This window comes from Triticum aestivum, chromosome 6B, assembly GCF_018294505.1.
Source record: "Triticum aestivum cultivar Chinese Spring chromosome 6B, IWGSC CS RefSeq v2.1, whole genome shotgun sequence".
Taxonomy (NCBI): Eukaryota; Viridiplantae; Streptophyta; class Magnoliopsida; order Poales; family Poaceae; genus Triticum; species Triticum aestivum.
Window position 1 is genome coordinate 688,853,250 of NC_057810.1, and position 13,669 is coordinate 688,866,918.

At 48.6% G+C, this 13,669-nt stretch overlaps 1 protein-coding gene across 1 annotated transcript; it reads left to right on the forward strand.

Moving 5' to 3' along the window:
• The first annotated feature begins 12,566 nt into the window (after positions 1-12,566).
• On the forward strand, positions 12,567-13,359 carry LOC123134898 (mitochondrial import inner membrane translocase subunit TIM17-3). The gene has a single exon (XM_044554049.1). It carries the CDS (start codon positions 12,660-12,662, stop codon positions 13,161-13,163), a length of 504 nt encoding a protein of 167 aa, XP_044409984.1. The 5' UTR covers positions 12,567-12,659; the 3' UTR covers positions 13,164-13,359.
• The last annotated feature ends 310 nt before the right edge of the window (positions 13,360-13,669 follow it).

Consider the following 13,669-nt stretch of genomic DNA (forward strand, 5'->3'; position numbering starts at 1 on the left):
CTCCATCGAGAGGGCCCGAACCTGGGTAAAAACATCGTGTCCCTTGTCTCCTGTTACCATCCGCCTAGACGCACAGTTCGGGACCCCCTACCCGAGATCCGCCGGTTTTGACACCGACAGTCCCCTTTAAGGATGACGGTCGGGTGGTGGGTCCTTGTGGCGGCGCCAGTGGCAGCAGATCTTGGGATCCCGCTCCTGGGGACGTCGCAGGACGCGGCGACCCGTGCACAAGAGATGAAGTTTCTTCGAACAGATCTGAGTGAAAACTTGCTTTTGACTACTGCAAAGGCCGGCGGTGGCGGCGCTGTCTTTGTCGTTCCCTTCTTGAAGGCATCGCCGTGGAGAAGTTCAAGGTCACTCTCTGCTACCTCCGGGGGAAATCCTAGATCAGTTGATCGGATGATGGCGACGCTCTGGTGTCGTTTCCCCCTTGGGGCCGTCATTCATGGAGGTACACAAGGGCTCGGGGAACAAAGGACAGTTTTTTTGATGGAGTGGTACTTCATCTTATACATTGATGGCGGCGGATCTTGGCGGCGTGGCGCTGTGGAGATTCGGAGTCCGATGCGCGGAGATGAACTCGCGTAGGGAGGTGGCGCTGTCTGGCGTCGTGGTGGCGTCGACGACAGTTAGAGCGGACAAGGTTGATGCAGCAGTACGGCATTGAAGATGGATTGGTGGCAGGTGGCTGCGGCGGCCTCATACCCGGCAGACGTCCTGGTTGAGGAGTGCGCCGGACTGGTAGGTGCCCCATACCCGGCAGACGTCCTGATTGGGACCTCAAGTCTTAGATGTTTAGGTTTGGCTGCGATGCCTATTTGGTATTAGGCCCAGACTATCTGCGCCCCTTCATCAATTGGATAGGTGTAGCGACAGTTGTTGCTTAGATGGTGGCTTTAGTCTTACTGTTGTATGGCTTTGTAAGGTCTTGTGAGAATAATTAATAAAGTGGCCGTATGCACCGCCCAGATGCAGAGGCCGAGGGTCATCCTCCTTTCCTAAAAAAAAATTCACTGTTTTGATGTCGCAGACTCAGGAAGTAAGAGCAATGATTATTACGCTACTGTGGAGGATTTGGAACCTCAGAAATGATGTGCTACATGATAAGGCGCCCCCTCCTGTAGCAGTCACACGGACATTCTTATGCAGCTACTTTGACCTCATATAACCAAGCACAAAAATATGGTATTGAGGAAGGGAAGATGCCGATGGTGGCTCTCCCTGTTGGACCTACCATTGTTACAAAGGAACGATTACCCTGGCAAAGCCGCCAGCTAGATGGGTTGCTCTATCAACTGATGGCTCTTATGTAAAGGAAACTGGGTTGGCAGGTATGGGTATGGTTCTGAGAAACTCGGTAGGGACAGTTATTTTCTCGGCCTACAGATACCTCTTCCATTGCAAAGATGCTTTAGAATTCGAAATTAGCGCCATGTTGGAAGGTATGTTAATCAGTTTGCAGAGGACAGGGCTTCCTATTATTGTTCAATCCGATTGTTCTGTCCTGGTTGCTGCATTAACTGACAAGTCATTGGACAAATCTGCTCATGGACATTTGATTCTGGAAATTAAGAGGCTCCTGGAACTGCGTAGGTTTATTCCGTGGAAAACTAGATCGTCATCAAAATAGTGTTGCTCGTTGTTTAGCTAATATTGATCGTTCTGGAGGTAGCACTGCATGTTGGTTGCACCGTGTTCCCGATAGCGTCTCTAGTTTTGTATTAGCATACTGTAACACTATTTCAGAGAAATAAACCACTTATTGTCCCCACAAAAAAACATGGGGAGAAACATATGGTTTCTTTCTTCTTCTTTTTTGGTTTCTTTCCTGCGTACTCATTCTAAATTATCCAAGTGTAATTGTTGGACGATTGTACACTCCGAACATCGTCACAAACACAATGAATTTGTTTCCGTCGAGGCCGGTGGTTCGTTCCCTCTCCGTCCACCGCTCCGGCGACGGGAGAGGGCAGGAACCACAGTCACGTGCTTTAGATATGTATAGATAGTAGGGTACTGGTTCCTGGAGTTGCCGTCGTGGCGGGGGTAGCGGTGTCGGTGTGGAATAAAGGGGCGTTGATGGTTCTCCCTCATCTCGGTGAGGCCATTGGCGGAAGCGGCGACTGCCGGGTTTAGGTGCTCTCCGGTCCTTCGATCTTGTGAGCTTTGGTGCTCCGACCAAAGCACTGGATCAGCCCGGCACGTGTTTGAGGTCTATGGATCTTTGCAGGTTCTTCTAGTCCTCAACGGTGGTGACGACGTCTCTTGTAGTGTGCTAGTCCAACTGGACTGAAGGCGGTGACGACGTCTTTTCTAGTGTGCTAGTCCAACTGGACTGAAGATCGTAGACTTCCCATTTGCATGATACGCCGTCCGATTCAAGGTCCGGCCGGCTTCGGGGAAGCGGCGACGGCGACGTCGCACCTGCATCTCGCACTGTTAGATGAGGTCGTGTTGGGTGCCCTTTCGACCCGGTTGTAATTTCTGGTTTCTTTGGGTTGCTCTGTACTGCTGTTGGTCTTTGTTATTACTTCCTTCGTTTTAAAATAGATGACCCAACTTTATATTAAAGTTAGTATAAAGTTGGGTCATTTATTTTGAAACGGAGGGAGTAGATCTGAGGGTCTTCTCGCAAAAAAAGATGCTCATCGTGTCTGGGTTTTGCTGAAATTTTGTCTGTTTTGGGCCTAGCCCAATAGCAGTTTCAGAAATTCCTAATAAATCCTAGAGGCCCACGCAGCCCATTCGTGCAAGTCAAGAGGTGGAACTAAAGTTTAGTCCCACATTGCTAGTTTAAAGGAAGTTTGACTTGTTTATAAGGGAGACTCTTTCCCCCACATGTATAAGGATGAGTACAAGAGGGACATCCACGCGTGCTCCTCCTCCGCTTCACCGCGCTGCGGGTTGCGGGGACGAGCCGATGTTAAATTTTTGCCACGCACGACGGGTATACGAAAGGTCACGTGGGAGCTGAAACGTTTTTCTGTAGTGGATACTGAATCCGAACGGGGCGCCTCTTCGGCTGAAGTCCGTTCGCTTCGTCTCCCTCTCTTCGTTTCGCCTCCCGTCGCTGCCCTCTCGCCTCCTTCTCTTGTGCCTATAAAAGGGAGGTCGCTCCTCCACTAGTAGAAACCGGAGCTTTAAAACCGGTTCGTAAGGGCCTTTAGTGCCGGTTCTGCAACCGGCACTAAAGGGTGGAGACTAAGGGCATCTCCAGCCGTTGGCCCCCCAGGGGGCGTCTAAAAGCGCCGCCTGGGGGCGAGCCGGCGATACACTCGGCGCTGGGGGCGGTTTTGCGCCCAGTCGTCGCCCCCAGCCCGCCCCCAGGCGCCGAAATTGACCCACTTTGCAGCCCAATTCCGGCGAATAAACGGCCCATATGGGCGAGAATAGGCCCATATTCGGCGTGGTTTCGGCGTTCAATTATCAACACACACATATTTCATCACAGATAAATCAAATACTTCAACAAAATACTACAACAAATAATTCAATACAAATTATATAGTTCAACAAATAAAAACTCGTATTTCTGCAGTTGATGATGCACCTGTGGGTTTCGGATCTCCTGACGCATACTGAGATAGGCAGTCCAAGTTGCCGGTAGCTGGTGATCAACTTCGGCTAGAGGACCCTGCCTGTAGTATGGTTCAGTGTCAAACACTGGGTCTTCTTGCTCGCTCTCGATGATCATGTTGTGCAAGATGACACAGCAAGTCATGATCTCCCACATTTGATTTTTCGACCAGGTCTGAGCGGGGTACCGAACAACAGCAAATCGAGATTGGAGCACACCAAATGCCCGCTCGACATCCTTCCTACAAGCCTCCTGAACCTTCACAAACCAGGCGTTCTTGCCTCCTGCCACAGGGTTTGAGATCGTCTTTACAAATGTCGACCATCTCGGATAGATGTCGTCAGCTAGATAGTACCCCTTGTTGTATTGGTGCCCATTGATCTCGAAGTTCACTGGAGGAGAATGGCCCTCAACGAGCTTGGAAAAAACAGAAGAGCACTGCAGCACGTTGATGTCATTGTGAGTTCCTGGCATACCAAAGAAGGAGTGCCAAATCCAGAGGTCCTGTGTGGCTACCGCCTCAAGCACCACACTGCAACCGCCTTTGGCGCCTTTGTACATCCCCTGCCAACCAAATGGGCAGTTCTTCCATTTCCAATGCATGCAGTCGATGCTTCCAAGCATCCCAGGAAATCCTCTTGCTGCATTCTGGGCTAGGATCCGAGCAGTGTCTTCCGCATTGGGTGTTCTCAAGTATTGTGGCCCAAACACTGCCACCACTGCCCGGCAGAACTTGTAGAAACACTCTATGCTGGTGGACTCAGCCATGCGCCCATAGTCGTTGAGTGAATCACTGGGAGGTCCATATGCAAGCATCCTCATCGCTGTCGTGCACTTCTGGATGGAGGTGAATCCAAGAGCTCCAGTGCAATCCATCTTGCACTTGAAGTAGTTGTCGAACTCCCAGATGGAATTCACAATCCTGAGGAAGAGCTTTCGGCTCATCCGATAATGGCGCCGAAATGTTCTCTCGCCATGAAGTGGAGCATCGGCGAAGTAGTCGGAGTAGAGCATGCAGTAGCCGTGCAGACGATGCCGGTTCTTTGCTTTCACCCGCCCCGGCGCCGAGCCACCTCGACGCGGCTTTTCATTGCTTGCCAGCAGCTGGGCGAGGGCGGCGAGCACCATCAGATGCTCTTCTTCCTGGACGTCGGCCGCGGCTTCCTCCTCCAGCAGCGTGGCGAGCTCTTCCTCCTCATCCGAGTCCATCACCGACACAGTCAAAACGCCGAACACCTTGCGCTCGGTGAGCGTGTACCCGCCGTTAAACCGCGCCTCCGCGGCCGGAAATGCCCAGCTGCTGCAGGAGGGGCTAACGCGGCGAAGCGCTGCTATTTTTCGGCGGGGAATGACTATCTAGCGGAGTAGGCCGGCGGCCGTCGCCGGGATATAGCTAGTGGTGGCCGAGGGCGCGGGGGTGCGAGGCGAGTCGGGGGGAAGAAAACCTTGACTTCCCCCCTGTCGGTGTGGGCCAGGCATGCTTTTCCCTAGCGCCGGAGCCCCCAACGGCTCCCCAGCGCGTCGGGTTCGGCCTGTGACCGCCGGGCGGAAAAAAGGTCCGAACCGGCGATTTTCGGCGTCCTGGGGGCGCGACTGGGCCGTTTTTTCGGCGCCGGCGCCGAAAAAGTGGCCTGGGGGGCCTGTTGGGGGTGCGACTGGAGATGCCCTAAAGCCCCCCCCCCCCCTTAGTACCGGCACTACTAGGAAAAGGGCTATAGATAGGATTGACACTAATGGCGCACCAAGGAAGTAGTGCGCCACTACTATATACTAATGGCGCACCGGTTGGTGATGCGCCATTAGTATGGAAGACACTAATGGCGCACCACACAAAAGGTGCGCCACTAGTTATATTTTTTTTTCATTTTTACATACATACTAATGGCGCATCAGACCGAAGTGCGCCATTACTAATGGTGCACCAGACAGGGAGTGCGCCAGTACTAAATTTTTTTTATTCTTTTTTTTGCAAAACTACTAATGACGCACCGCCGCTGGGTGCGCCACTAGTAAGCTTCCCCCCCCCCACTCCACCTATCCCCTCCCTCCCTTTCTCCCCAACCGTACGCCGCCGCCGCGCCTGCACGCTCCATCCGTCCCCTCCGTCCCCTGCCGCCGCCGCCCCGACCCCCGCCGGAAGCCACCCCGCCGCCCCCGCGCCCCCACCACTGCAGCTCCCCGCGCCGCCGCACCCGCGCCCCCACGCCCCCCACCACTGCAGCTCCCCCGCGCCGCCGCCCCCCACCACTGCAGCTCCCCCGCGCCGCCGCCCCCCACGCCCCCGCGCCCCGAGACGGAGGAAGAGGACTAGGAGGAGGACAAGGACGAGGAGGAGACTGCTCCCAGTGCCGCCGAGCAGGACGCCGTCTCGCTGGTGCGCCGCGCCGCCCGGGCCCTCAACCGCCGGATCTCCGACCTCGTCGCCCTCCTCTTCCGCCACAAGGTAAGCGCGCTCGCCCGCCCGCCGGGCTCCCCTCCCCTCCGCCCGCCCCGCCCGCCCGTCCAACCCTAACCCTAGCTGGCTCACTTGGCAGAGCGCGGGGTCCTTCGGCGCCGTCGCGGGCTTCGCCATCGCCGTCGTCTTCGCATGGAAGTTCCTGCGCTCCTCCTCGACGCCCCGGCCCCGCCGGCCCGCCGCCCCCAAGCGGCCCTTGCCCGTCGCGCCTTCCCCCGACGACCCGGCCGAGCCCGCCGGCGACTCCGGGACGGTGGGTCATCTGCTCCGCGGTCCTGTTGCCGTTGTTTGATGTGCGTGTGCGTTTCGGGTTCTGGCAGAGAGGGGTTTTCCTGTGACTTGGCAGCTGACGACGCGGCAGATCGTGGCCAGGAGGAGGATGAGGTGTTGCAATCTGCACTAGAGCGTGTGCAGTTTACAGAGTTGACAGGGACAGGTGATTAGGCACAAGGAGATCAAGATCCAGAAGTTCAGAACACCAGCCATGGCTTTTGAACACCAGGTAATGTACACTTGCTGACTTACATAACCAAGCATTATATAAGGATCACAAACTTTGTCCCTGTTGAAACTGTTGATGCCCAAAATTTGAAAGAAATGCTTTTCCAGGAAATCAATTTATTGTTTGTATATAAACTCTGTGAGATAATCAATTGTTGTTGGTCCCTTTGTATGTCAAACTGTATGTCAAAACTCAAAACTGAAAAACTATCAAAACTACTCATGCTAAATTTTCCATCAGACTGTGTCTACATATTGCTGTCAAAATATCATAGTAATGATCATCTAGTCAAATGTGTGCACAGATTGCTGTTACATGTTCATTTTGGTCATTTAGTGAGATAATGGTCATTTTGGAGATGACATATGAAGATTTTAGGGTCATTTTGGAATAATGGTCATTTAGTAATGCGAAACATTGACTATTACTATGGCAAGTACTGTGTCAAGTACTAGATAGAATATATGCACATTTGGTCTGCTTCTGCTAGTTTTGATGTTTCCCGTCTTCCGTTTACGACAAGAGATTTTGTCTATAGAAAAGCATATCGGCAGTTGTTCATTTATTGTTTGGACTAAAGAATCCTCAAGTCCTCCGGATATATGTTTGAATGCTAGATGGTTCATGCATATTTCTGTCTACTTCCTCTAGAATTAGATGGATGTATATATGTCTGTCTACTTCTTCTAGAACTAGTGTATACCAAGATTCCAACACTATTTATGCAGTATTCAGATTGAAAATACCAAGTAGCATTTTGCATTCTCTTTCAGATTCAATGTGACTAGAATTCACTTGTTCTTATATGGGTGAAACTTCACTTGTTTTTAGGCTAGTGTAGGGTGTTTGCTTCATTCTGTCATCATTTGTAACTATGTCACAAATAAATTGTTCCTTCTTCTTTATTTGACAAGTAATGACTGTTGATAAGCTAAGGCATGGATTAAGCTGTTTCTTTGCTCTGAATTACTTGTGATGCCTCTGAATTACTTGTGATCACATTGAGAAAGACTTGTAAAGATGATGATCATCTTTTACAGAAAAAAAATTCTGATGATTTTGCTAGTTTGCTCGGTTTTGTCTCCGGCCATCGTGTCGTGATGATTGTGCAGGTACCCCAAGAGGCCCTTGAGTTTGCCGGAATGTCGATTAACTTCCGTTCCGGCAAATTCGGGTACTCCATATGTCCTATTTTCAGCAAAGGTCATGCTGAAATTTTCCGTGAATTTTAGCATGACTTTGCTAAAAATAGGACATATGGGATACTTGCGACTAATGCCTGTTATCATGCATGTTTTATGATCTGTTGTAAGGGTACTAATTGGTCTCTTCTGCTGCTTATCAGAGATGGCGGGAAGCAGCCACCGCCGCTCTGCGACACCGCAGTACGAGTTGGATGCTTCCGAGTTCTTCACTATCATACTTGAGACTTCAGTATCATCCATGACGCAGGTATATAAAACGAGAGATCTCCCCTTCATCCATCTCATTATGATATCTCTTGTTTGCTACATCACTCATTGTCCCAAACTGCATAGGCTGCCTGACAGTTTTATGAACATGCTGATGGGTGAAGATCCATCAAATAATGTGAAGCTGCGACAGGCCGGCAGCGGGTTTCGCAGGCAGTGGGATGTGGAGTTGGTGATCAATGAGGGCCACATGTACTTGTCTCGTGGGTGGGAGAAGTTCTACCGTGCCTACGACCTGCGGTCGAGGTACTTCCTTCTCTTCAGGTACGACGAGGACGCCACCATGCTCATCGTGAAGGTGTTCAACATGACTATGTGTCGCATGCGCTACGCTGACGATGATGATGCCGGTACGTTCTGCCTCTTCTTATTCCTCTACATTTGGCTTTGTCTCACATCGATTGTTAACGGTCATTGTTGCATTTTGGACAGGTAATGGGAGCAGCAGTAGCGACACTGGCAGCAGCGATTCTGGCTTTAGCGAAAGCAGCAGCGATTCTGGCTGTAGCGAAAGCAGCAGCGATTCTGGCTGTAGCGAAAGCAACAGCGATTCTGGCAGTAGCATAGACAACAAGAAGGATGATTCGGACTGGAGTGCGGGAGAAGAGGAGCAGAGCGGGGATGAGGAGCTGCAGGATGACGATGGGCATCATGCTGAGGATGACCTAGCACTGGTGGTGGCTGACCAAGGGCAAGAGATGGTGGTGGCTGACCATGGGCAAGAGATGGTGGTGGCTGACCATGGGCAAGAGATGGAGGTGGCTGAGGATGACCTAGCGATGGTCGTGCCTGAAGGTGGCCTCGCGATGGTGGTGGTGCCTGACAATGACCACGCACCGGTGGTGACGCCGGCGATCCCACAGCTGGGCGACATGACCACGCCAATTATGGTAGAAGACTACATCCCACTGCCTCCACTGTCTCCACCGCCTCACCGCTCTTGGTGCATCAGGCTGAGGAAGGAGAAGGAGAAGGAGAAGAACAATGCATGAGAACTGAACTTTGTCAGGTATGTCAGATCTCCAAATTGATATATATACTTAGTTACCTATGTTATCTCTAATATACTTAGTTTCCTATAGGTTAGCTTCATTTTACCTAAGTTGGCTCTAATATGCTAACTTAGAGCTTAATTATATGCTCATTCTTCTTCTTCTTCTTCTTCTTCTTCTAACTTGTTTATCATTTTGCAGATTTGATTTAAATCACGGAAGCTTGCACGGATGGAGTGCTTCTTTTCCATTTGCATTTTTATTTTGTATCAATGTGAAACTTTTGTGAATTGATGGATAACGGTGTTGGATGAACAATGTGAAATTTTTGTAATATGTAACGATGGAACTATGTGTTGGCTATGTATGTATATATGATGGAACTTGTGTGTTGGCTATGATTGTTATATGGATGTTTGTTGTATATATATGTGTTGGATTTCTCATATGTGAAATAGTGACCTGACATTAAGAAAAAAATTAAAAAAATTGTTACTAATGGCGCACTACCATGTGGTGTGCCATTAGTATAGTAGACACTAGTGGCGCACTATGGGCAAAACTAATGGCGCACTTCATGGTGCGCCATTAGTACACCAGATACTAATGGCGCACCAGTGGTGCGCCATTAGTAAAAAATACTAGTGGCGTGATACTAATGGCGCACCGGTAGTGCGCCATTAGTAGGCAAAATCAGTGCGCCATTAGTAGGCCTTTTTCTAGTAGTACGGTTCGGCACGAACTGCCACTAAAGGCCCACCACGTGGCATGAGCTCACGCCGTGGTATGGGGGACCTTTAGTACCACCAACCGGTACTAAAGGTATTTTTTTGAATTTTTTGTAAAAAATATTTGATTTTTTTTTCAATTTTCAATTTTTTAATTATTTTAACCCCTAATCTCTAATCACCCCTCACCACTGCCCAATTTAATCTCTAATCTCTAATCACCCCTCATCATTTCAAATCATCTAATTTCCCGAACGGTCACCCATCCTCTCACTACCCCAGCCTGAGCACGCTTAACTTTCGGGTTCTATTCTCCCTCGTTTCCAAGTCCGCACTTGTTGTTTTCCTCACAAATGTAAGCTGTCAATCCTACTAACCCTCAGCAGTTTAGCTTGAGCATTAGGTCACATGTTTCATCGTTTGAATTTGGAACTATTATTCTAAAAAACATTTAGTAACAGTAATATTTCTTGAATAAGTTTGACCATAGTTTGACCACAATTTGACCATAGTTTGACCAGATTTGACCAAAATTCAAAAGATTGAAATAATTATTTAGTAACACTAATATTCTTTAATAATTATGTAGCAACATTAATACTTCTTGAATAAGTAGTTTGACCATAGTTTGACCAGATTTAACCAAAATTAAAAAAACTGAAATTTGAGCATATCTTTTTTGAAATTTGAGCATATCTTTTCGGATGCGGATATACATGCTGAATTTTTTGATATATTATACTTTTTTTCCGACATCGTATGCAAAAGTTATAGCCGTTTTACATTTTCCCTACAGTTTTTGCAAAACATGTCCAAATTTAAGTTTTATAATTATCCTAACTAGTAGATGTAGTAATATAACTACATCTCGAAGAATTTTATTTTTTGAATTTTTTATCATTTTCTTTTGTATTTTTCAAAACTGAAATGGCGATAAGGGGGGTAGAGTTTGAAAATTGCCCTATAGTGCCGGTTTGTGTCTCCAACCGGGACTATAGGTAAACCCCTTTAGTACCAGTTCATGGCACGAACCGGTACTAAAGGTTAGCCCTTTAGTACCGGTTTGTGCCACGAACCGGTACTAAAGGTGATCGCGAGGCCCCGGCCTGACGCCAGCCTGCCACCATCCCTTTAGTATCGGTTCGTGGTTACAAACCAACCGGCATTAATGCATAGCCGTTCGAACCGGCACAAATGATACCATTAGTATCGGGCCAAAATCGAACCGGCACTAATGTGTCTCACGTTAGGTCCTTTTTCTACTAGTGCTCTTAGAGAGACAGACCAGAACTACTTCTTCCTCTCGCCACCGGTTCCTGAACACTGCGTTGCTGCTACGATCTTCCTCATCCCGGCTTGCGGTGTGCACTGCAGGTCGGGACAGTAGGCCTCCGAAACCGCACCTCTTTGAGTTCTGTACGGGAGAAGGGTGATAAGGTTTTTGGTGAGCGCTCTGCGCGACTACTGACCTGTTCATCACGGACACCGACGACCACTTCCCCAACGACGACTTTTTCCGCGACGTCGACAACCTCTTCGACGACATGGCTACCGAGGATGTCGACCCCAAGTCCAGTGCTTCTGCTCCTGCTGTTGTCCCGTATGTGTTCTTATTTTTCCTTTTAGAGGTCCTGCTAGAGATCCTTGTTCTAGTGTTTGTCCTAGACATGTTAGGCTCTACTTCATATGTGCAACTTGATCTACTGTCTGCTCTAGAGATGTTTGGTTCTAGTTCATACTTGCAGATGTTATTTACCTTCTCTCTGTTAGATCGCATGACTTGCTTTATCTCTGTTATTTTAGTCATGCTTTATCTAGTATTTCCGTTAATAAAATCATATGGTAAATTGCTCATATTTTCAACAGGTTTAACCCTCTTCAAACTCTGAACCATATTTAGCATCTCACGCAGCGACACGGGAACGTTCTTTGTACAAAGCCCTTTGCCTTCCGTAGCCATAGAGGAAGAGCAATAAACTATTGGGATTTCAGAATATGATCAGCGAGAAGAAAATGTTGACACCAATAACAATGTAAGTGGCTCCGAGATGTAGGTAATTCATTGGATGCACATGCACAATCTACTAGTGTTTATGAATAACCTATTCATAATCTGGATATTTACAATCCAATAAATTAAGATAATCTTGATAATAAAGCAGGAGACATCTTAGTTGAGAAAGGGCCTACGAGCGCGGGGGGGGGGGGGGGCAAATAGAACACTCTGTAGATGAAGCGGGAAGACATTTTTCAAATGCTCATTATCATAGGAGATTAAGCAATGGAGAGCAACATTATAGAAAGTGGCTAGTTTAATGAAAAGATGTCGACAAAGTTGTTTTGCTTCTATTGTAAGATCTTTTTTTGCAGAGTATGCAGATTTTCAAGCATGCCAGTGAAGTTGGTTGCTATCCTAATATCTCCATTGCTACATTATGCAACGAGAAGAAATTATTGGATGAAGTTGACATCGACGCCATCATAAGTGATTTTCCATCGAGAAATGTTAGAAGAAAATTTGAAGGTAATATGTATTAATTATTTGATTCACATACTGATTTTGAAATCATTAAAGTGCTATTGAGACATTTCATTTATACATATTTCATTGTTATTATTATGATGTCTATACTAAGGGCCCCGCGTTTTAGTTTCGCCCCGGGCCTCCAAAATCTCAGGACCGGCCCTGTCTATATGTACACACGTATTGGAAACAGCAACGCAACGGGCTTGGAAATCGCAGTGACCGACTCGTACTCGTTACATGTAGAGGGTTGGACCTTGGAACACTCCAATATATTGCCAACAGATTAGACTCGACAGTATAGACGTCCAAAAGTGCAAACCCCTCGATTTAGATCGCTTCGCCAACATTGTAATCCAAACCTCGCCGCCCCCGGAAACCGACCAACAGGCCGATCGACCGATCACCGATGGACACGTCAAGGCCAACGACCGAGCAGACGCCGTCGCCTAGCATCATCGAGCAGGTCCGCGACCACGCCATCGCCGGCGCCATCTTCGGCTCCGCCTGCAACTTCGTCGAGGGCGCCTGGAAGTCGCCGAGCGGGAGCCGCCTCTCCGGCGGAGTCCTGGCCGTCCCCAAGAACGCGCGCAGCATCGGCAGTTGTGCAGCATGGTTTGGCGTCGTCCAATCCATTAGGTGCGCCGTCACCCATGTGTCACCGGAGTATCCCTTTGAATCCACCGTCGCATGGGGCGTCACCGACGCCCTCTTCTCGATGCATCGCGGGCCGCGCGCGGCCGCCCGCTCCGGCCTCATGGGTGCCGCCATAGGAGTGGCCTTCGACATGGCCGAACATAGCATAAAACGCTTCCTTGCCTCACGGCCACCACGGGAAGACGACCGCCGCATCCCTTCTCAGTCCGCTGCTTGCCCGGCCGGGATTCCTGACGCCACACGTCGTCGTGTTTGATTCATGTTATTAGTTTCTGTCGTCAAACTGTAGTAGTTTTTCATCCGTAAACTCGTCGACTATAAAACTTATATTCTCTTGTCTTATAATGCTACTGTTGCAAGGCATCGACGCAAGTAGCTAAATAGGGGAAATTTCTGCTGCAGCAATATCATATATAACTGGTTCTTGGATTATCTAATGTTTGCTCCACTCAGTCCTCTGTTTCTAGTTCTAATAGCAAGAGAACTTAAATGGGAACTATGAATTCTCTAGGAGCTACAGAGGATCAAATCATAATCTTTTCTGAGTTGCTCAATGGTTCCTCGACGCAATTCTTCTGTATTTGACCAAACATCATACGCCTGCTATCAATTATTATTGCAAGCCAGACATAAACTATTAAAGATTTTATAGTAGAAAATATATAGTATAAACTTGGACAGATTTGGCAGATAACAGTTTCTTTTCTGTACCTAATAAAAAACCTCTTCCCTGAATCCACCAATAGGAGCCACAATCTGTTG

What these genes read in the sequence shown, in the direction of transcription:
- LOC123134898 (XM_044554049.1), top strand. Translation starts at nt 12,660, where the DNA reads ATGGACACGTCAAGGCCAACGACCGAGCAGACGCCGTCGCCTAGCATC.